Source organism: Haliotis rubra, unplaced genomic scaffold, assembly GCF_003918875.1.
Source record: "Haliotis rubra isolate DU_JTF1 unplaced genomic scaffold, ASM391887v1 Scf44, whole genome shotgun sequence".
In the NCBI taxonomy this organism is placed as follows: Eukaryota; Metazoa; Mollusca; class Gastropoda; order Lepetellida; family Haliotidae; genus Haliotis; species Haliotis rubra.
Window position 1 is genome coordinate 2,192,616 of NW_025767124.1, and position 25,141 is coordinate 2,217,756.

At 40.3% G+C, this 25,141-nt stretch overlaps 1 protein-coding gene across 1 annotated transcript; it reads left to right on the forward strand.

Moving 5' to 3' along the window:
• The first annotated feature begins 87 nt into the window (after nt 1-87).
• LOC124289349 (diphthine methyltransferase-like) lies at nt 88-19,050 on the forward strand. The gene is made up of 8 exons (XM_046725961.1): nt 88-150; nt 6,400-6,563; nt 7,923-8,239; nt 9,434-9,582; nt 11,010-11,079; nt 16,390-16,455; nt 16,644-16,807; nt 18,837-19,050. The coding sequence occupies exons 2-8, from the start codon at nt 6,414-6,416 to the stop codon at nt 19,019-19,021; spliced, it is 1,101 nt and encodes a 366-aa protein (XP_046581917.1). The 5' UTR covers nt 88-150; nt 6,400-6,413; the 3' UTR covers nt 19,022-19,050.
• Nucleotides 19,051-25,141: the final 6,091 nt, after the last annotated feature.

The following is a 25,141-nucleotide window of genomic DNA, read 5'->3' on the forward strand; positions in this document are numbered from 1 at the left end:
TAGATAGAGTGTTTCATTTCGCATATTTATACATGTTTCTATTTCGCCTCCTGCGTCATGTTTTACATATGACCGAAACCAGATTAACCGGAAGTTGTCTTTGTTACCTTCCTTGAGCGTGGCAAAAATATTGTTGAGAAAAAGCTTTTGGTACGTATGGAAAGTCATTAATGAATGTGAAGAAAATATTTACTTAACGGTCAGTTACATAATATGCATGATGTGATATATGCGCACAGGATCTGAAGGCCGAATTTCGGTCGAAAGTCTTCGAGAACTTTGCTTTGTTTCTGATCACTGTGACATTCTGACAAACCAGGAGAGGTCCAGTTACAACTTACATCCGTATTTGGAATTTGTTGGTGTTGTCAACCAATAGAATTACTTAATGTTATAAATGCTTTTAGGATTATAATCGGAAAGAGTTCCTTCCGTTCCCCCAACCCTAAACCTAACCCAAAACCTATCTCTAAACCTAAGCCTAAACCTAGTCCAGCATATACCGGGTAGCTAAACGACTGTGCTCGACAACTGGATGTAGGCCTTGGCTTGAATACGAGTTTATTCATATGAACTACCCTAAACCTAACTTAAATTTTGGACTTTTAGTCATTTCTGTGAGTTCTCTAGTAATTGTTCTGTTAAGTTTTGTTAATAATTTTAGTATATATATTAATTTATAAATATTATTTGGGATGGAGGAACTCTTGCCTTATAATCATATGATTATAGCTTATGGAGCTAGATATACATGATAAACTGAAATTCTATAGAAGAGACATGTAAATTATTGACAAATGAAATGTGATTCCGTGCAAGTACGGATAAACCCAAATTTCATGATTGGTGGTCTGGTAGCGATGGTTGTTATATTCTGTTGAATATATATCATTTTACTGTATGTGTTTTCATCTCAGTTTTCAATTAATTATTTATTAATTCATCTAGACTTTTATCTACATTACAGTTATGATAATTTAAGTATGTTCACATTATTTCAGTATACATACCTTATTCTCCTTAGTTTTCCAAAGATAACTTTCTGAAAAAATTATGCAGTTCTTGTAATATTAATGTTTTGCAAATAAAAAGAATTGGAGCACTCTGTTATGTTATTTATTTTTCCATTTTTCAGATGATGGCTGATGAAGAAAATATAATGGAAACCAACTCCCCTGTTGTAAGTAATCCTGGAACTCCACGATCAGTTGACCCATCAGAAGTTCGTGCAACTCCCCCATTACCAGGTGTGGTTCCCAGACAACAACAGCTCCCACCAATGGCACACCATCAGCAAATGAGCAAATACAGTCAGTTGTTGGCAGTTATAGAAGACATGGGTAGAGACATCAGACCAACATATGCTGGCAATAGGACATCGGCTGAGAGATTGAAAAGAAGCATTGTTCATGGCAGAATCCTTGTCAGGGAATGTTTGATGGAATGTGAACGAAGTGCAAGAACTTGAAGATCATTATTTGACACTACTGAAGAGGACATTGTTTGACAAATTCATAGCATCATGTACATTTAGGAAATAGTCCATCACTGCCTTTGTTCTGTTTCAAGAAAAGGTTCCATGTAGCACCATTGATGAAAATCAATCAGTAATCTGTATGTGGATAGAAAAGTATTGTTGTGTAATGTGAAGGATGAACAGACAGTCCAGTATGGAAACAAATGCAGTATTTTGTGATGATCTTCCAACCTATCACGATTGTTTTCGTTAACATATGTTAGTTTTAGAAATGATATAAAGCTGGAGTTTTTCTTTTTGAAAGTGCCAAACATAATGGTGAAATAACAATCCCTGCATACCAAGTGCCCTGCTCTGAAGAACAGTCAGACTCACTTTTAAACCAATCTTTAAACTAAGATTCTAATTTGACATGACAGTTTGTATTTTATCGTGTATAATCCTTATTTTATTAGAAAATACAGCAGTATGTATAGACTATAGGAAGCAAATCTTGCTACCAGTGTGAGCTTTTAGTTATGCTCATGTGTAAGATTGTAAATTAGAAGTAATCAGTTGAACAAATTTTCATGTGTCTTTTCATGTAATTAAATCTAAAACATGTGTTTACTTAAACAAACAATTAATGGACATCAACAGTTTACTGTTTGTTCCCTCCTGTCTGTTTATGCTGTATTTGTATGTATGGTATACAATGTTTATGTTTGAATAGTTGTTGATTCGATGCAAAGAAATGAGTTGAGTCTTGTACAATATTCATGATTATTGTGAAGATTCATGCAGTCATGGAGGAGTAGCATAGGGCAGGATGCAAGTACATGTTCATGTTTGAACATTGCCAAAAGATAAAACAAGAACACCATGATGAGAAGACCAATGATGAGTGTACGTCAAACATTCTGGGCTGCAGGAGGAGCTGGCAGAAATTGTCATTACTGGATGTGTTGTGATAGCTTAGCTATGATAAATGTGTCCATTTTAGAAACTCCCCAAACCTGAACTCAGATGCCCACATTGTGGCAGTTATGCAAAATGAGCATCTTGACATATTAATGGTGTCCCCACTCGTCTACCCAATGTTAAGGTAAATATTTATTAGGTAGGAACCTTGCTTAATTTCATAAACAGTACTTTTTGAGAGAAAAAAAATCAATTAAATCATGTTCCAAATGTGGTTGGGTCATGGTTTATGTGAGAACTGATTCCCCCTAAATGTTTAACATTTAGACAGTGACATTATCATATCATCAAGAATAACATATTGATGCATCAGTGAATCATGACATCCTAATGTGATGTAGATGCAGACGATGTTTAAAACCAGCTACTCGTTTGAAACATCGAACAGGTCAGTGTGTTGCTGTATTTAGATTTGAATCAAAATATTTTTCACATTCTCAGAATTTCTTTGTCTTCCATCATTTCTGTTGATACTTTAACTGTAACAATGTGCTTGGCGAGATTCGTATGTAGATTAGCTGATATGACATTCATATACTCATGATTTAAAGACTGAGTAATGTCAGTTGTAGTTATTGTGTCAAAGGGATCTGTTAAGCATTTTTAGCACTCGTCTGTACGATGCTAAAATATATAGAAGCCTTTATTAAAACGATACATGACTGAATGTTTTGATTTGTTTGTCTTTTGAATAACAGGCATTCAGCTCACATTACAGCTTTGTGGACCTGAATACATAAGGAAGGTAGCCACCAGTTGGTTTCCATTCTTGTTTATAATGTGGCCTATGTATCTCCATTGCATTAGTATAATCATGATAAAACTAGGGTTGAGTATTGCAGAGAATTTTCATATTGCAATATATTTCGATGTGAAGCATATATTGCAAAATGTATTACAATATATTGCAAGAAGTTTATTTTAACTAAAAACTAATTATAATCGAGTTAATGCTTGATTTATAAAGCAAAAATGTAACAAAATCACTGTGCTTGATTAAGCTTTAATAAAAACTTTTAATCATGACAAAATAAAAATGTAAATAATATTTGGCACTAATCAAACAAGGAAATATCAAAAGATTTCCAAGTGTTATGAAGTTTCCTGAATGCATGTCAAAATAACGTTTTTGATCAGCCTATAGCAACACACATCGTTTTCATGTCTGAACCAGTAAATACTGGTAAACTGGTTATATTGCACAGCCCTAGATAATACCATTCACTACTATTTCTTCATTTTGTAAGGGTCCAACCTTACCGTCACCATCATTTCTATTGCTAACTTGGCACTGAATTTCCATCGCTCTTTGGAGTACTTCGATTGGAAGACCCATGAAGTTGTAGATGGGTGCAAGGTATTCATCATAATACAGTGTAGATGTAATACAAGTGAGAGTCAGCATGTTCGATTTTAGTCTTTCACAGAGTTTTTCCAGACACCGAATCCTGTAGGAACTCCAACAAACTGGAAGTCATAGAAATAGTGTGCATCAAGTTCAACTGTTACACATAAATCAAATAAGTCAAACTATTTATCAGGAATTCGAGACAACAGAGTACACAACTGGAAATGTTTTGTTAACAAAACTTTGGGTAATAAGGCTCACTCGAGGTTTGAATCGGTATGTTCATGACAATGTTGAAAGGATTAGTGTAAATCCATAATATATAATACTAATAATAGTGAACATGACATGATTCCACTCAGGTAGTACACGAACACTGTATTTCTTCCAGATGGATTCAGCTATATACCTTGGGTAGAATGGGTAGTGAAATAACTATTACAACGGAACAACATGAGTGTCACATGGTAAAAATAGATAAGATTAGTCAGAAACTGAACACATGATCAATTTTAAAAAAATGCTATTTTCAATATGAGTGTCACTTGGTAAATATTAATAGAGGATATTATATGAGTGCCCATGTCATACTATGTTTACGACACAGAGTGCCTAAATGTTGGTATATCCCGAGCGAGAGCGAGGGATATACCGATATTTAGTCAAACATAGTATGATATGGTCACGAATATAATATTCTGTTTATTACCGAAGTCGTCAAATTGAGGAATATAAACCCAAATCTACTTTCAAACATAGGCTGTCAACCCGCCGAAGGTTTTGCACAATTGCAAAGGATATGTCCGTGCGGAACTGCAATGCCAACGGTAGGCCTCACAACCAGGCTGTCTGCCAGAGGTGATATTCTGAGTTACTGCAACTTCAACTGTGACAAGTTGTGTCAACTGAGAATTTTGACCAGACAGCACGGATCACTGTTTAGTTTAGCCACGTTTTAAGAATTTTGCAGCAGAGACAGACAGGGTGTACCGATCTAACCACGAACGTTTTGCAGCCAACTGCATGTGATTTATGCAGGTACAGATTTGCTGAGATAGCGTACTGATATGGACAGGGACTCCGGACAGAGCAGCTTTGGGACATTTGGAATGGAGCTCCTTGCAGCCTTCACCCTAAACAGTAAATGCACTACATGCCCAGTGTGGTACTTTGCCATCGGGTCACCTTTGATCATATTTCGTCTATTGCCAATGGGCACACGAGCTGTGATAATACTCATGGCATTGACTTCTGACATTCTGAGTCCACTTAGAAGTTATATGCATGCCACATAATATCAGGCGATGATCTAAGAGCTGATAGTGTATATACACAATGGCATTACAGAAAAGATTGTTTATAAGTGTTTTATGAAAGTGACTAACTTGCGTAAAACTATTATCTTTCAGTAGTCATGAGGATTAAAAGTACGGTGTATATGGGAACTAGAACTTATAGCTTTATACAAACATGTAGGGAATTGCATGTGGAATATATTCTCCATTTCTCCATAATAAGTAAAACTGAATATTTGCTGTAACACTTATAGTAGATTTGGAAGACGTAAAATGAAATGATTATGAGATTGGCAGCTTGACGGAGGAGACCATAATATGTCTCAGCGCATGTCAGACAGATGGGTCGGAGAACAACGTACCTAGAAAACAACCGCTAAGCATGATACATGACTGTCCTTAGACGATGACGTCAATCTGCATGCAAGTTTTCTACAAGATCCGATTTACGTTTTGGTACAGTTGAAATTGGCCCTACTGCTGTGTAATATCATATTCTTACTTTTCTTACGGGGCCGGGATTATGGATTGAAGAGAGAAGGAATGTCTCATAATTTCCCTCGACTCGAACCACTATAGTAATTTCTATCGGGGTCACTTGTAGCCCTCTTCAGCCGGGCCAGAATCCCCTTATATGTAGTTCTTTTAATTTCCCAAAAGTCGTCAACGCCTTTGATTTATTCTTATTTCAGGTGTACATTTAAGCAGCTGACGTTATTTTTGAAGCGGTGTCAACTCCCTCACTAATCCACACCTATGCTGGTAGTGAGAGGCGGTCAAATAGCCAGGGTGGTCGGGCGTGTTGATTTGTTTGATAGCATGTCTTCACACCCCGCAGTCGTGGATCGTTGCTCAAAATATTGATTACTGTTTTGATTATCTTGTAGAGATTCGATATCCGACTGGCTGCCACCTTAGTAATGTAATATTCAGTACGGCAACCAATCAGTTATCGAGTTTAACAACAAACTCACCCACACAAACAAAACGCAATCCGCCCATTGTTCAGGGTCCCGATCTACAAAGCATTCGTAACGTTACGATCTGTCGTAACTCTACAGTTTACCATAGGCTTACGAATATTTCAGCGCTACGAACGCTTTGCGGATCAGGCTAGCTATTCTCGAAACGTTCGTAGCCCTAAGAATTCTAAACTTTGATCGTAGCCAATGTGTTAAGAATGGGCTTAAGAAGTTCGTAGGGCTACGAACGGTTCGAGAATAGCTAGCCAGGATGAGGACTCTGTATTCAGCCTTATGCTCGTTTAACGGTTCAAAACTACTCTGACTGTAACTGTCGAACCGTAATTGTTATTGTAGATCTCCGATCAGCCATGGCTGAGGGTTCATGCGACCCCTCCAGTCGCGGATTGGTACAGACCTTCGACACAGAACTGTATGCAGATTCAGTGGAATGGTGCCCGGTGGAGGGGTGTCAGGATGTACTGTTGTGTGGCACTTACCAACTGGAGGAACAGAATAAGGTATATACGTTATTCAGTATCTGATAGAGCATATTCGATTATACAAGGTATTGAGATATCATGCACTTGAACATCGAGGATGGTTTGAAAGCAGAGAAAGTGAACTGATTAAACATATTTTATGCTGCCATCCATGGTTATAACATATATACAGAGAACCGTATGAGTGAGTGAATGAGTTTTATCAATTATTCCAGCAACATCGCGGCGGGGGCACCAGAAATGGGCATCAAACATTGTACCCATGTGGGGAATCGAACCCGGGCCTTCGGCGTGACGAACGAACGCTTTAACCACTAGGCTACCCCACCCCAACCCCCCAGAAATAAACGTAATAAGCCATTATGATAATACTATTGAGAATACAGTATCATCGGTCATTATGCACTCATTGAGACGTGAACATCCAGAGAGAGTGCATTAACCACAGTGTTACCATGTCCTTTTGTCTGGGGGCGTTGGGGTAGCCTATAGTAGTTAAAGCATTCGCTCGTCACGTCAAACACCCGGGTTCGATTCACCACTTGGGTACAATATGTGAAGCCCATTTCTGGTGTTCCCCGTCATGATATTGTTGGAATATTGCTAAAACCCGCGTAAAACTAAACTCACTCACTAACTCCTTTTGTCAGTTTTAATAGTAACAACGAACCAAACGTAAATATAATATTGGATATAAACCATTATCTGCAAATATCTAACAAACATTGAGTGATCAGAAACAGAATTTATACAACGCCACACAAACAGCCCTGCCTTACATGACGAATGCAACGCATATTTTTCTCTCGCTAATATTTCTTTAAGATGTGAAAATGTAATGCAACCCGTGAAGATCCCATGATTGTCGTAAGCGACGACTAACGGGACTGGATGGTCAGGCATGCTGACTTGGTTCGCACGTCATCGTATCCCAATTGCATATTTTTCTCTCGCTAATATTTCTTTGAGATGTGAAAATGTAATGCAACCCGTGAAGATCCCATGCTTGTCGTAAGCGACGACTAACGGGACTGGGTGGTCACGTGGTCGTCACGCTGAAGACCCGGGTTCGATTCCCCACATGAGGAATCCCATCTGTCGACCCGTGAAGATCCGCGTTAGAATTGATCTTCAGTAACCCATGCTTGTCGTAAGAGGCGACTAACGGGACTGGGTGGTCAGGCTCGCTGACTTGGTTCACACGTCATCGTATCCCAATTGCGTAGAACGATGCTCATGTGTTGATCACTGGACTGTCTGGTCCAGATTCGATTATTTACAGACGGCTGCAATGTAGCTGGAATATTGCTGAGTGCAGCGTTAAACAACTCACCAACCAACGAAAATAAAATGCATTAAAATGCAACCGCAAAACAGGAAGAAGCAGCTTGTGAAGAAAAGCGACCACAGACCCGAGTAGGCCAACTAAGGATGTACCGTCTGGAGCCTTCCGACAGCTCCACGAGCCTCTCATTGCATCATCGTTTAGACATGCCGGGAGTCCTGGACATCAAGTGGTGTGCCCGGGTTTGTCCACTACCCACGTGTGGACTGGTCAACGCTGCAGGCCAGTTACAGCTGTGGCAGGTTGCAGACACCTCCCTGGTGACATCCCCAACCAAGCTGACCCAGACGGACCTGGGCTTGTCGTGTCTTGGACTGTCCCTTGACTGGAGCGACAGTAACAGTGACAGGTATTAATGGTTGTCATATTCCCCAGTGCCAAATTAACATTAGCCTGAAGCGTACGCAAAATCTTAAACCGCCTGACAAACCCAACTCGACTATTCATTTCCTTGATATTTACTTCCCAATATGACTTGATCTGAATAATAACTTCAGATGAAGTAGAAATAATAAGTAAAACACACAATTTATCGATAACAACTTCTCTACTGATTACATGCCTACATTACTCAGTCTTGCTCAACAACATTCTCTTACCACAGACCGCCTCCGTGGTGTAGTGGTTACAGCGTCCGCACGGAGAGCGGAAGGTCGCGGGTTCGATCCCTTACCGCGTCATACCAAAAGACGTTGAAATAAGGTACTTGTTGGTCCCTGCCTGGCGCTCGGCATTAATGGGTACAACAAGGACTGGTCGGCTCGGAGTCAGTATAATGTGTCTGGGTGGGGTATTCATGCTTCACTGCGGCATGGTATCTCAGTGGGCTAGCACTATAAAACCAGCTTCAGTCTGGGCTAGTACAAGCAGCCGCACATCCACATACACGCATGCACGTCGTCATATGAGCGAAATATTCTCAAGCACGACGTTAAACCCAATTTCACCTCACCTCTTAGGTTACTCAAGCCATATCTTCCTACGAACCTACCTTTTTTTACCTCTGTGGTAAGAGAATGGCTCAACAAATATGGATCTTTTACGAAACACTGCTACTCGACGTAAAATATAGAAATTGTTGTCCAGAAATTGTCAACGTTGTGATTCGTCAACTTCTAAAACTTGACCATTAAATAAGAAAAGACAATATACCAGTTTTAGCGACACGAATCACCAATTAGCTTTGTGTTCGTTGCATGATATTCAAGTCCATGGTGTATGTTCAGAGTAAGCAAAGTAGAGTTGGGGTGGGATTTGTTGGGGACTGAAAACTTGTCAATTCCACGTTTCAGAACATACAATGTGTTTCGCTGAAAAGAGGGGCCTAACAATTTAGTGGTACCAAAATCACATTTTTGTCAGAAAATCTTGCATGTCTTAGAACGTAGTTTTGACTTTTGTAAAAATAATTTTTTCCAGTATTAGTAATATTTTATGAAACAGGATTAATATGTTGTGGTACTTTACATTCACTGTACGTAGTTTTAAACGTTGTATTATACATGCTAGGTGCCGGATATTTAACTCGTTACATATTTCCCAGTCTTCAGATTGTGACGTCGGATTCGACAGGTTCACTGTCGGTGTTTGACGTAGATCGTGACCTGACGAAGGTCAGTTCCTGGCATGCGCATGAGTACGAAGCATGGATCTGCGCATATGACAGATGGAACGAAGGCGTTATATATTCAGGTGAGTCCAGGGTGTGACGAGAAATATATTGATTGAGTATGGTTCTACGCCGCTTTTAGCAATATTCCAGCAATATCACGGCTGGGGACACCAGAAATGGGCTTTACACATCGTACCCATGTGGGGATTCGAACACGGGTCTTCGGCGTGACGGGCGGACGCTTTAACCACCAGGCTACCCCAACGCCCCCCACAGGGGCGTGTCACGCTTAGAAACAGCGTTAGAAAGACATATAGGTATATAGACCCTACTCTAGAACTATAGGTAGGGTCTATATACCTATATGTCTTTCTAACGCTGTTTCTAAGCGTGACACGCCCCTGTGGCCGCCCCATACGAGAAATATATTGAAGGAAGAAATGAGAGAACGTGTAACTATGACTGAAGAATCTAGCCCTCTTTTGACCTCTGTTTATTAGAAGCTATTCTCCTGTCATTTGTTCTCATACAACACCGTTTGTAGTATATTAGTTTGCTGACGAAAAGCAACTGTTGTCTTTCTTCAACTTGACTCAGTTATACTGAAACAGGGAAATCGAAACCGATAGATATTATATAAAATACAAGGTAGTACGGTATATATGAAGTTCAAAGGAAGTACAGTGCTTAATGTTTTTTCCAGGTGTATGTTTTGTCATTCGCCAAACGAGAAAGTGTAAACTGGTTGCTCGTCTGTGTACTTTCAGTTATATTTTATGAACTGAATTAGCACTGCTTATTTCTAATGTTTGTAGACATTTCTAAACTGTTTTCGTTCACTCTTTCTTGCGTTGACAATACTCTGATAAACCACATCGGTGCTTATCTGCTCACGAATAGTTAGTTCTGCCTTGTTTATAGCATACGCATATATATCCGTACTTCATTATAACCCGGGGTGGTGGGGTAGCCTAGTGGTTAGAGCGTTCGCTCGTCCCTCTGAAGACCAGGGTTCGATTCCCCACATGGGGTCTGTCGACCCGCGAATATCCGCGTTAGAATTGATCTTCAGTAACCCATGCTTGTCGTAAGAGGCGACTAACGGGATCGGGTGGTCAGACTCCGTGACTTGGTTGACAGATGTCATCGTACTCCAAATGCGTAGATCGATGCTCATGCTGTTGATCACTGGATTGTCTGGTCCAGACTCGATTATTTACAGACCGCCGCTATACAGCTGGAATATTGCTGAGTTCGTCGTAAAACTAAACTCACTCACTCACTAGTTTGTCATGACCATACCCTAACTGGTGGGTGTAAAGGTACACCCGAACGGTAAAGCTCTGAGACGGACATCACTTCCGGCATTCCACCCACATCAAACGATAACACGCTGTGATATAACTGAAATATTGTCCTAACCGGCGTCACTCACCCTGGTAACAGTCCTGTTTCTAACCGAGGTGATTAGTATGATCAATGACACCTACGATATGTACTTCCACAGGCGGGGACGACGGCATGTTCAAGGGATGGGATCTGCGTGGGGGCACGACGCCTATATTTACCAACAAACGGTAAGCCCTCAAAACCAACGGCCACCATACAGCAGTAATGCTTTAAACCCTTCACCACTGTGTTAACACGCCCGTCGTAATCTCGTTAATGAAATTCCCAAACGTAAACGTACAAGAAACATTTCTGAAATACCTTGGCACCGGTATGACATTTTGATGACATGCCACCAACCAATCAGATTTGATATTAATCGTGGACATAACACTGACACCAATGTTTCTCCCGTTTATATAGCTATATATATACAATATAAGGATTGCAAACATTGACATTCATGTTGATAAATGCCGTCACTGACGTCTCTGTTCGTGTGAGTGAAATAATATGGTAGATAAACAAGATAAGAGAAATCCCAAGAGCTCTTTGATAATATTTTGATTACAATTTGTCAGGGGATATTAATTTTCTAGATCCACATGTCATACCTAAGACTTTGGTCTGATTCTGCCTACATTGGTAGGAGCATTCGTCAACACTCGCCCACTAACGTAACTTGTAAGGACGGCCGATCGGCTTAACCGGAAATGACGCCAGTGCCATGGAGGTGGTATAATGTGCCACGCCCGCACTAAGTGTTCCATATATTTTTAGTATAAGGTACAATTACATATTCTCATTACAACCACGACCATAACTTGAATGATTTATTGTTATTGTATGGACATTTGCATTTGACTGTGTGCATCTGTTGAAATAACCAGCAATAATCATGCGTGACACTACCTTAACAGGTAATCCGTCAAACTGTGTGCATCTGTTGAAATAACCAGCTATAGTCATGCGTGACACTACCTTAACAGGTAATCCGTCAAACTGTGTGCATCTGTTGAAATAACCAGCAATAATCATGCGTGACACTACCTTAACAGGTAATCCGTCAAACTGTGTGCATCTGTTAAAATAACCAGCAATAATCATGCGTGACACTGCCTTAACGGGTAATCCGCCAAATTGTGTGCATCTGTTGAAATAACCAGCAATAATCATGCGTGACACTGCCTTAACAGGTAATCCGTCAAACTGTGTGCATCTGTTGAAATAACCAGCAATAATCATGCGTGACACTACCTTAACAGGTAATCCGTCAAACTGTGTGCATCTGTTGAAATAACCAGCAATAATCATGCGTGACACTGCCTTAACAGGTAATCCGTCAAACTGTGTGCATCTGTTGAAATAACCAGCAATAATCATGCGTGACACTGCCTTAACAGGTAATCCGTCAAACTGTGTGCATCTGTTGAAATAACCAGCTATAGTCATGCGTGACACTACCTTAACAGGTAATCCGTCAAATTGTGTGCATCTGTTGAAATAACCAGAAATAATCATGCGTGACACTGCCTTAACAGGTAATCCGTCAAACTGTGTGCATCTGTTGAAATAACCAGCTATAGTCATGCGTGACACTGCCTTAACAGGTAATCCGTCAAATTGTGTGCATCTGTTGAAATAACCAGAAATAATCATGCGTGACACTACCTTAACAGGTAATCCGCCAAACTGTGTGCATCTGTTGAAATAACCAGCAATAATCATGCGTGACACTGCCTTAACAGGTAATCCGTCAAACTGTGTGCATCTGTTGAAATAACCAGAAATAATCATGCGTGACACTACCTTAACAGGTTATCCGCCAAACTGTGTGCATCTGTTGAAATAACCAGCAATAATCATGCGTGACACTGCCTTTAACGGGTAATCCGTCAAACTGTGTGCATCTGTTGAAATAACCAGCAATAATCATGCGTGACACTGCCTTAAACAGGTAATCCGTCAAACTCTGTGCATCTGTTGAAATAACCAGCAATAATCATGCGTGACACTGCCTTAACGGGTAATCCGTCAAACTGTGTGCATCTGTTGAAATAACCAGCAATAATCATGCGCCGTCAAACTCTGTGCATCTGTTGAAATAACCAGCTATAGTCATGCGTGACACTGCCTTAACAGGTAATCCGTCAAATTGTGTGCATCTGTTGAAATAACCAATAATCATGCGTGACACTGCCTTAACAGGTAATCCGTCAAACTGTGTGCATCTGTTGAAATAACCAGCTATAGTCATGCGTGACACTGCCTTAACAGGTAATCCGTCAAATTGTGTGCGTGACATTACACTTAACAGGTAATCGTCATCATCTGTTGATCTGTTGAAATAACCAGCCTTAACAGGTAATCATGTGTGACACTACCTTAACAGGTAATCCGTCAAACTGTGTGCATCTGTTGAAATAACCAGCAATAATCATGCGTGACACTGCCTTAACAGGTAATCCGCCAAATTGTGTGCATCTGTTGAAATAACCAGCAATAATCATGCGTGACACTACCTTAACAGGTAATCCGTCAAATTGTGTGCATCTGTTGAAATAACCAGAAATAATCATGCGTGACACTGCCTTAACAGGTAATCCGCCAAATTGTGTGCATCTGTTGAAATAACCAGCAGTAATCATGCGTGACACTGCCATAACAGGTTATCCGCCAAACTGTGTATCTGTTGAAATAACCAGCAATAATCACACGTGAAGACAGGTTCAGTGTCAAAAGTCTGCTGTCGTGCTTCACACAACATGTGACCAATAATCTGTCAGATTACCCGTCAAAATGAAAGTATCTGAGCAACTACGTAATGTAATTCGAAACAAGTTCATTTTGCACTAAAAAACTCGAGGTGATGCGACCACAGCCTGGCACCGTCAGTCAATGCTCCTAATAAGTGTCTATAGGGTTGGTTGGGAAAGATTGTTCCACTCTTCAGTAAATAGAGAATACTACACGAGGTCTCATTACATACGAATTATACGAAACGAGTGTCCTTCCTATGGTATCTGGGGCGGTGGGGTAGCCTAGTGGTTAAAGCGTTGGCTCGTCACGCCGAAGACCCGGGTTCGAATCCCCACATGGGTACATTGTGTGAAGCCCATTCTGGTGTCCCCCGCTGTGATGTTAATGGAATATGGCTAAAAACGGCGTAAAACTAAACTCAGTCAATCAGTCAGTCCTATGGTATCTGACCGAGCGAAAGCGGGGCCAGAAACCATAGGAAGGTCACGAGTTTCGTATAATTCGTATGTTATGAGACCGAGTGTGGTATGTTATTTATTACCCGCGTCTTACATGCTTTAAATTGACAAAATAGCGTATTTTTGTTTTTGTTATGGTTTCAAACCAAAACCGGTTTCATAAAGAGGTTGCGGAAGAATGTTGTTCTGTAGTACACCTTTTGCATGACGTCACACTGTAATGACGTCACTACGCCTTGCTCGTCACTCTCCTACCCAGAGTTCCATGGGGCCAGCCAGCCTAGTATGTTATGCTAAGTCATCACTGCGCCGGAGTGTGCTTGCTCCCTTGGTAACCGACGTCACGATGCATGTCAGTTGTCATCACCTCGTACAGCCTCCTATATTAAGCTACTCCGTAGCACCCCGTCTCTTAGTTTGCAGTTGATTCACTCGGCTAACATCACTGGTGGGAACTTTGCGTTTATGTTTATCGACGCATATAATGCCTCAGTTCGACTCACAATTAAATGTTCGCAATGTTTACATTCCCACAATGCATACAAGTTTTAGAATGATTGAATTAACGTGTTTGCTATGAATGAAAAGGTAGTTCCGTCACAACGTGACCTAACTGAGAGGTCATCAGTTATCCAACCAAATCGTTAGAATCTCAGGTCAAGTCGTTACGACACAGGTCCTACCCACCTACCCATACGTTGACCACGTGGGTAATAAGAGCATTTATTACCCACGTGGTCAACGTATGGGTAGTTGCATACTAATCTCGTACGTCACACGTGTGTCGTATCGCGTTGACCTGTGTCGTAACGACTTGACCTGAGATTCTAACGATGAGCATTTATTACCCACGTGGCCAACGTATGGGTAGTTGCATACTAATCTCGTACGTCACACGTGTGTCGTATCGCGTTGACCTGTGTCGTAACGACTTGACCTGAGATTCTAACGATTTGATTGAATAACCGATGACCTCTCAGTTAGGTCACCTTGTGACGGAACTACTTGTTCATTCATAACAAACACGTGAATTCATTCATTCTACAACTTAGATGCATTGTGGGAATGTAAACATTGCGAACGTTGCCGTATCGCTGTTTAATTGTGAGTCGAACTGAGACATTATATCCGTCGAAAAACATAAACGCAATGTTTCCACCAGTGATGTCAGCCGAGTGAAGCAATTGCAAACCAAGAAAAGGGGTGCTTCCTGAGTAGTTTACTGTAGGAGGCTGTACGAAGCGATGACAACTGACATGCTTAGTGACGTCGGTTACCAAAGGGTAACAGACGAGAATGGCGTAGTGACGTCAATACAGTGTGACGTCATGCAAAAGTGATACAGAACACAATTCTTCCGCAACCTCTGTATGAAACCGGTTTCGGTTTGAAACCATAACAATAACAAAAATACGCTATTTTGTCAATTTAATGCATGTAAGACGTGGGTAATAAATAAAATACCACACTCGGTCTCATAACATACGAATTATACGAAACTCGTGACCTTCCTATGGTTTCTGACCTCGCTTTCGCTCGGTCAGATACCATAGGAAGGACACTCGTTTCGTATAATTCGTATGTAATGGGACCTCGTGTAGTTTTCTCTATTGCCGAGCTTTCGTTCCTCATTTGTTCGATATGATGTGTTGGAGGTGACTGGACTGGCCACGTCATGCGAACAATGGTCTCATGCTGTAAGTAGGACCTTGGCACGACGTTATTGAGGATGAAGTCTGCGCTCACGTCCAGAATGTCATCCTTTGATGCACACATGTCATCATGCCCGGCTGTAGGAAATGGAGATCTGTTCTTCTAGCTCCGCTTATCCAAGCTCAAACCATGATTAAGCATCATCAACCATCTCGTGCTCGGCTCCTGTGTAGTCCTGACAATTCTCAGTGAGGTTGTCACGGTGTCTGGATTCATCACTGAAATGTACGGGACCCCAATCCTGGTTTATCTGAATTGTCGTGGACATCTCTCCAACCTGCTTCTATCTCTTTCTTTAACGTCAAGTAGTAATAACTGCATTCCAAATCATCATGTACCAGCGTAAATCATCATGTACCAGCGTAATTCAGTCTTCACGTTACAAAATGTATTTACATCATGTATGTTCCGTCCATTGGAGGAGGAGGTTCTTGCAGCATGAAGCGTTGCTCATGCCGTAAACCAATATGTGCCAGGTCCAAATATTTTACTGTGGTGTGAGCAGACTCACTCACTCACTCAACACGTGGAGGTGCATCGTGTCCTATCTATGCTGGTGTATTTCAGACACAGTATGGGAGTCTGCAGCATACAGAGCAATCGTCTACAGGAATACAAACTGGCAGTGGGGAGGTAGGGCGTTTACTTCGCGGAACCATAACAAAATATTCTTTTTCTCGTTAATGGTAAATGTTTTCACGTAACTATTTCGTGTAATGTAATGTAACAGGACATGCCATTTAGATATATTTGTTTGAAATAATGAATCAAGGATGTTCACGTATTGACAGTTGGCAAAACACGACATTCTATATTTCTAGCTACGACGAAGAGCTGCACGTGTGGGACACACGACAGATGAAGCGCCCCCTGGCGGTTTGTGATTTGGGTGGCGGTATCTGGCGAGTTAAGTGGGACCCGTTTAAAGGAGATACCATTCTAACAGCCACAATGTATAACGGGTTTCACATCGTCAGTGCATCAGGTAATACAACACGAATGAAGGCGGCAGTTTAAAGTCCATTTTTGCCTTCTCACATTTGGGATTTGTTGACCTCCGGGATATTACAAGGATGACTGAAATGAGGAAACACAGTTCGACTGTTCTCAACTAGGAGCAAGTCTGTACTAATTTCATCTGCGTCGACTAAGCAAAGTATTTTGGTTAAAGACTTAATAATGTTGAAATATTTAAACAAGAACCTTTATGACATTTAAATTCAACCTATGTGGACACTTCACATACGGATTTAGGTACTATGATAAGTAAACTAGTGTAGGTACTAAAATGATCAAATTCTAGTTCCAAGGCATGAAAACACTTTGAAAAACACTGAAATTAATAACAATTTTCGATAGGTTGCTCGTTTGTGAAATTCCTGTAATCCACAAATGGCCATTATCCTACCTTGTCCTTTTGTTTCAGCCATTCTATTATATTCCGAAAGTAAAAATTTCAAATGTGAGAAGGCCACAAAGGCCAAAGTAGAGACCAAAAAGTTTTCCTTGACAGTGCATCAGGAACAGCGTGGTGTCGGATAGTGGCTGCAATATATGAATTAATGGAGACCAAAGTGGACTTCCCCAAACAAATATATTACTGTTCCATAACATGGCTGTGAGAACATACTAAAATCCACATGTTGGTCAATGGCATACTCAAACACTTTACATCTCTCCGTGAAGATATGTCAGCCATAAGAGGCAGTTGGTCATTCTTCTAAATCACACAGAAAGCATCAAGGATTCCAAATTTTCACTACCAGTGAGTATCTTGGTAGTGCAATGGAAACAATAATGGTCGTGGTTCATATTTTGTCTTTTTATGTATTTAATTGTATTTGTCTGAGAGGTCTTTACGTAGAGAAAGAAGTATTATTTGCGTCTAAATGGGGGATGAATTCAGCCAAATTACATGCTTTCGTTTTCTAAACCACGCAGGGCTTGGGCAGGGATAAGATATATGATATATCTCTTTTAAACACAAATCAGACATGTCAAAGGACAAGGTCACCCATTAGACATTTTCTGAAGAAATGTTTGTTTTTAGGATAACTCATGAACCATTTAGGAAAACATACATTTCCAATGAAAACGTCATTTGCTGCAGATGTTTTAGCTCTTGTAGTGGTAACATTGACTAGTTTGACAAGTGTTGAAAGTCGTTCGATGTCAGTAGGAGGTGAACTGGTTTCAGTGTGAGCCATTTGTACCATATGTTGTCCTGTGTAATTCCTGGCTGAAGATTAGATTCATTTGTCTTACTATGGCAGAACAGAACATCATGATCAAAAGGTATCGCAATTCACAAGGTTATATTTAAGTTAATATTTAAGATAATGTAGCTGGGCTTTAACGGACAAATGTGCGTCTAATCCACACAAATTCAGAGAATCCACTCAGAAGAAAATATAGTGTACTGATGGACGCTCAATAGCAGTAGTCATTGTACATGCAACGCATCAAGGTCATTTGACCTTCATTGAAGACCACTGTTCAGATCATGACTGACTCACCCCAGTCTGTATAGTAATTATTGTAATTTATAGTACACATCACTATTACCATACATGACCTATATGCTGCCAAGAAGAGCCCTTAAAATTCACATTTCGGGTCCTGTTAACTCCTACTTAGGTACCCGGGTTAGAATTGGTCTTCAGCAAGCCATGCTTGTCATAAGATGCTACTGACAGGATCCGGTGGTCAGGTTCACTGACTGGGTTGACACGTCATCGCATCCCTAACTGCGTAGAGTGATGTTCATGATGTTGATCACTGGGTTGTCTGGTCCAGACTCGATTTATTACAGACCGCCACTACATGGCTGGAATATTGCTGAGTGCGACGTTAAACGACGTACAAAACCCTACTTTAGAGCTTTAATGTACATTCCTCCATGGAATGAAATACTGTATCCTAACACAATACTGAATACACAACACAAGCCCTCGTGTGTAGGAGGAGACTCCCATTGTAAGCACCTATACTCACTGCAATATTGTGTTTTACAGATGCATTGTCGATAAAGGCTCACTACGAATCAGCTAGTAACCTTGGATACGGCGCTGACTGGTGTTATAAGCCACGTGCACGTGAATCCTTTTCTGATGACGTCACAACAGACCCGACAACGTCTTTCATTGCAACCTGTTCATTCTATGATCATTCATTACAATTAAGATCTTGGCCAACATAACTATGAATAAAGTGGGTTGGGTTGTTTTTTGTCATGAGTTATGTTTTGACTTGCAACTCACTCAAAAACCTCATTGTATGTACGCGTGCAAGACTCGAATCTTTGAGGTGATACGATCTGCGGAAGTTCCATAAAGCGATTACCCGTGAAGATCCGGGTTAGAATGGGTCTTAAGTAACCCATGCTTGTCGTACCACGTGAAGATCCGGGTTAGAATAGGTCTTCAGTAACCCATGCTTGTCGTAAGAGGCGATTAACGGGATCGGGTGGTAGGGCTCGCTGACTTGGTTGACACAAGTCATCGTATCCAAATTCGATGTTAGATCGATGCTCATGTTGTTGATCACTAGATTGTCTTACCATTGCGCTACGATCGTGTCGTGGAATGGGGCTCTGGTTTCAGAAGAATTATTAGAATTAGAGAAACGATTATATTGATGAAAATGCAAAGGATCATAATTGATGATTCCGAGCTACGAATACTGGATCCACGAAGCTAAAGGAAGCGAATTGCGCTTGAGATAAGTAAGTGTAGGACCGATTCATGTCAATGGCGGTCATGTTGAATATATATTTAATACCAGCTCATGACATGTAAGATACAAATAAACCATATATCCTTTGACGTCACTGGATTGACGTCAGTGTTATAACGCCCCTAGTGGGATCCCCAGTAACCAATGCTTGTCGCAATTGTCGATTGATATATACAGAGGGAAAAAAGAATCGCAACACCCACGTTTTATGAGAGGACCTATATATAATCACAGTTTATATCTCATGTGCGTCTTCACAGGAAGTTATCTTGTAGGCAAAGTGCTAAAAAGACTTTTCATTAACACAAAAGCCAACAATAAAGAATCTGAATGGTAGGGGTATTGTTTGTTTTAACAAAAACTACTTATAATCGAGTTAATGCTTGATTTATAAAGCAAAAACACAACAAAATCACTATGCTTGACTAGGCTTTGATAAAAACCATTAATGATGACAAAATAAAAATGTAAATAATGTTTGGCACAAATGAAACAAGGAAAGGAACGATTTAAAAAACAGAAATATCCGAAGATTTCCGAGTGTTACGAAGTTTTCCGAATGCATGTCAAAATACCGGTTTTCGATCAGCATATCGCAATACGTATCGTGTTCATGTATGAACCGGTAAACCGGTTATATTGCTCAGCCCTACTGAATGGTATAGTTTGATTAAACATGGGTCCTGTAATAAAACTGAAATTAAGATAACATAATGTGTCAATAAGGATGGTCATCCCAAACGGGTTACACTGTACATAGTCCTAATTCATACACCCAATCCACAAATAATGTCTCTAGTTTCAGAAACAGAAGACCCAGTCAGTATCTTGTGTAACCTCCGCCCACCTGGATGACGTTTTGAACCCTTGTCCTCATTGAGTGCACAAGACGCTGAATCCGATGTTGGGACAACCTGTTCCAATCTTGGTGCAATGTTTGCTCTACTTCATTAATATTCTGGTCTGGGGATCTCTCTGACGAACCGAACGCCCCAGAATCCCTGAATGTCCCAAACATGCTCGATAGGGTTCAAATCAGAGCTTTTGGCTGGCCATGGAAGGGTGGTAATGGCTTCTTGATGCAGGAAATCAATGGCAATGATGTGGCCTGGCGTTGTCATCCATAAAGATTGGCCTTGTTAATAGGGAATGGCTATCAAAGATTTCCTCTTGACTACTTTGTCCATTCAGATTTCCTCTCACCGTGACAAGCTGAAGTTTGCAGTTATACGACACACAGTCCCATACTATCCAGGACCCTCCGCCGAAGGGAACTTCTAGGATGTTCCTTTGAGCATATGCCATGTTCCTCTGTTTTCATGCACGCGTCCTTTCGTCAGTAACAAACGGCAAACCCGACTCTCGTCTGAAAAATAGATCTTCCTCCAAGAAGCCAAGTTCGACCGTAATCTTGCATCCATGTGGACACGTGTCAACAAAGGTCGTCGAATAGGTCTCCTGGCCTTATACCCTGCCTTTTCAGTCGATTTCTAACAGTTTTACGACAGAGTTGCTGATGTGGAAGCCATTGTCGTTTTAACATTGGACTTGGTGCCAAGGGAAATCACCGAACATGTGTATGTAGGGCTGCGTCTTGTCTAGCTGATGTCTTACGTGGTCTGCCTGGACGATGCAGATCCTTTACATCGTTTGTTTGGTGATATTTCTTCACTAATCGACTGATTGTTGAGGGATGGTGACCTAATTGCCTGGCATCAACCATACCTATAACTTGCTATCTTTTGGCTGACACGTCCATAGAACAGCACGTCAGTTAGAGCCCTGAATGAGTATTGTAAATTTTGATCACCGTACTTAAACTATAATAGTTCAGGCAAAAGTGTACTTTATTGCGCTATGCATGGAGGTAGAACGAAGTGTATTTCTTACTTGGACAAATCGCCCGATTGATTATGTGACGTATAGGGGGGAGGGAATAGCTTAGTGGTTAAAGTGCCCGCTCGTCACACCGAAGCCCCGGGTTCGATTCCCCCACATGTATATACTGTGTGAATCCAGTTCCATGTGTCCACCGACAGGATTTGGAGTAATACCATTGAAAGCGGCGTAATGCTATATTCACTCACTGCTTTTGTAATGTTTCATCACACCCCGTGTAATTAACCCATCTGACCCGACAAGGTAACTACAGAGTTATCTTCTCGTTGTGTCAACACGTCCATCACTTGTGACCTTTCCCTTTGATGAGGTAACGGAATACTTGAACTGGCACGCGCCAGAGCTAGCCCTTCCTTTGGTGACAGCTACGAAGCTTCTACCCCGAGAAGGAAGAGTGACAAAGATTTACGAAAACTGGGAAGGTCGTCTTGGATTGTTGATGGAGAGATTAAGTGATGGGCAAGTCACGTTATCCTGTCTACAGGATGTAACCGTTGCTCTGGAAGGAAGCTGATGAATAAGAAAACACACCCTAATATTTTTTCCATTTAATTTTAGCTAATATAAACAAGTATGTTCGAAAATAACATATATAAATAAATAAAATACTAAGCCCAATGTAATTTTATACATTTTACCGAAGGACGTAGTGATGAAATTATCATAGTCTGACAGTACCAGAAAGAATGAAAATTAATTTAAGAAACAATATGGCATAATTATAGAGTAAGCCGAAACTAAACCCATCGCGGAGGAGTGAGTGAGTGAGTTGAGTTTTACGCCGCTCTCAGCAATATTCCAGCTATATTGCGGCGGTCTGTAAATAATCGAGTCTGGACCAGACATTCCAGTGATCAACAGCATGAGCATCAACCTGGGCAATTGGGATACGATGACATGTGTCAACCAAGCCAACGAGCCTGACCACCCGATCCCGTTAGTCGCCTCTTACGACAAGCATCGGTTACTGAACCGGACCTTCACGGGTCCATCGAGGAGGATGGATTAAGGACTCATTAATATATCAAAAGTTATACCAACAAATGTCTTGGATTAAAAGACTACTAAAGAGCAAATCTAAATTCATTATTCTATTTTAGAAAAATATATATTGAGAACACATGAAGGCCTTATCGGAGAACGCTTCTTAACAAAAGGAACCAACCAATTTTGGGACACGTATATGTTTCATGGGGTAAATTCATCAAACGTACGAGTCAGTTCATAGGTAATGATGAATGAGTTCAGATTTTAGTCACATCGGCAATATTTCAGCCATGTTGTGACAAGCAGACAATGATAAAGTGTTACTAATCCAACCAATCTAACACAGTGAAAATATTCACATCTGAAATAAACCTAAATATTAAAAGTTCAAAATTACCTCTGTTCACCCAGCAGGAATAAGTCATGTGACTATTAACCTTCTAGCTTCTCACAGGCAGCTTGGGTTACCCGTTATAAATGCACTTATTATTACTTAGTATTATTATTACCTGCTTTATTCGAAAGTTGGTTAGTTGCTTGCCTTGAAACTTTGGAAATATATTTGATTGCAAAACGTACATCTTAGAATATGCGGACATGATAATATCTATACGACATTGTAATTTAACTTATGTTGATATAGAAAAATGTAAGGAATATGCCATGTATACCTTTTTTCTGGCAATACCTTATAATACGCAATTAAGGCAACCAAATATTATATACTTTAGAAATGTATGCACATTTTGTATATTACATATACTCTCCAGGTAAAGAAAGAGTAGAAACAAGTCAACTCATGGATTCAAAACAAAACCTCCACTCAATTTGAACTTGGTAAGATTAATAAAATATTTCGAAAACTGAGGAGAAAACAGAAATGACCTATTAGTAGGCTATTATAATAATCACGATCATCACAGTCCGACTAGAAAACATCACAATAAAAATTGAAAATGATATTCAAACTGCTATTTTTGATAGGTCCTTTATGAAATTTATGTCATTTGTTGTTCAAATAACTATATAACCTTTTAGAAGTTTTAATATCAGATAGAAAATGCTTTAAGTTGTATTCGAACCATTCTGATGACATGTATTGGAATGTGGTTTGTAACTTTTCATTCGTATGTTGGTGAATACACCAGCCTGGAATTGCTCAATTGTAAATTGTACCCAACGATTGTAAATAAATAAAAATGATAATATTGAATGAATGAAATGTATATCGGCTTCATGTCGTATTCAACCAAGTTTGAATCACAGGCAAATTGTAGCGCAAATAAGGTTGCGCAACAAAGAGAAAATGACAAGTCTTCCCATATGCGAGCGAAGCGAGCAAAGGTTGGCAACGTGCTTCCCTCGCTTCGGTTCGAAAAATATTTGTAATATCAAAATAAAATATCGCCATCATCAAAAGGTAGACACACATTTCCTCATAGAGTTGTGCTCTCAGATTTCCAACTTCATATTTAATATTTACTCACGTATAATATATTTAATTCAACATTTTAAGCGCCACTCGTGACCTGGCGATTTATCGTTCTTCGCCTCCATTACCCCTGCCAGCTTCCGGTTCAACGGAGTGAAGGAACAGGGGAGTTAAATTTAAAAATGCTTTCATTTACCCGCTACGCCAGAAGCGTTTTTTGTAGAAGAAATGTTACGAAAATTCTAACAATAACGACGGCATATAAGAAGCATAATCCCCAACATTTTAACGGTAAAATTATGCAATATGATATTTGTGTTTAATTTCTGCTTATTCGTGTTCCTTCACTCCATTGAACCGGAAGCTGGCAGGGGTAATGGAGGCGAAGAACGATTTGACATGCCAAGAGAGGCGCTTAAAATGTTGAATTAAATATATTGTACGTGAGTAATAATTAATTATGAAGTTGGAAATCAGCAATATCTGATTCCTTCCTTCATCACAGTCCGTCAGAACAAACCAGAGCTTAATAATTCACCAAACTGCATGTAACGAGATTTTGTTGAATAAATCAGATTTATGTGAGGGTTTGCTTTTGAAACATGTTTCCGACATGAGATGTGGAATACTTCCTAATGTAGATACGACTAATGTTTTTTAACCTTGTATTTGTTGTTTGGGCAACTTGGGGCTGCCTGTCAAATCTCTTTTGAAGACGTATATTCCTGTTCAGACTGATTAGGAATTTATTACTGACTGACTGACTGACTGAGTATGGTGTTACGTCGTTTTTAGCAGTATTCCATCAATCTCACGGTTCCCATCAGGTGAGACAATCATGGTCTCACAGGCTCCCATCAGGTGAGAGAATCATTAACTCACAGTTCCATCAGGTGAGAGAATCATGGTATAAAAACTTTCACATTAATCAGGTGAGAGAATCATGGTCTCACAGTTCCCATATTTTTAGAATCAGGTGTTTATCAGGTGAGAATCATAGTCTCACAGTTCCCATCAGGTGAGAGAATCAGTGGTCTCACAGTTCCCATCAGGTGAGAGAATCATGGTCTCACAGTTCCCATCAGGTGAGAGAATCATGGTCTCACAGTTCCCATCAGGTGAGAGAATCATGGTCTCACAGTTCCCATCAGGTGAGAGAATCATGGACAGTTCCCATCAGGTGAGAGAATCTCTCACAGTTCCCATCAGGTGAGAGAATCATGGTCTCACAGTTCCCATCAGGTGAGAGAATCATGGTCTCACAGT

Coding starts and splice junctions, on each gene's coding strand:
- LOC124289349 (XM_046725961.1), top strand. CDS start 6,414: ATGGCTGAGGGTTCATGCGACCCCTCCAGTCGCGGATTGGTACAGACC. Junction 6,564..7,922: donor AACTGGAGGAACAGAATAAG/GTATATACGTTA, acceptor ACCGCAAAACAG/GAAGAAGCAGCTTGTGAAGA. Junction 11,080..16,389: donor CCTATATTTACCAACAAACG/GTAAGCCCTCAA, acceptor GGTGTATTTCAG/ACACAGTATGGGAGTCTGCA.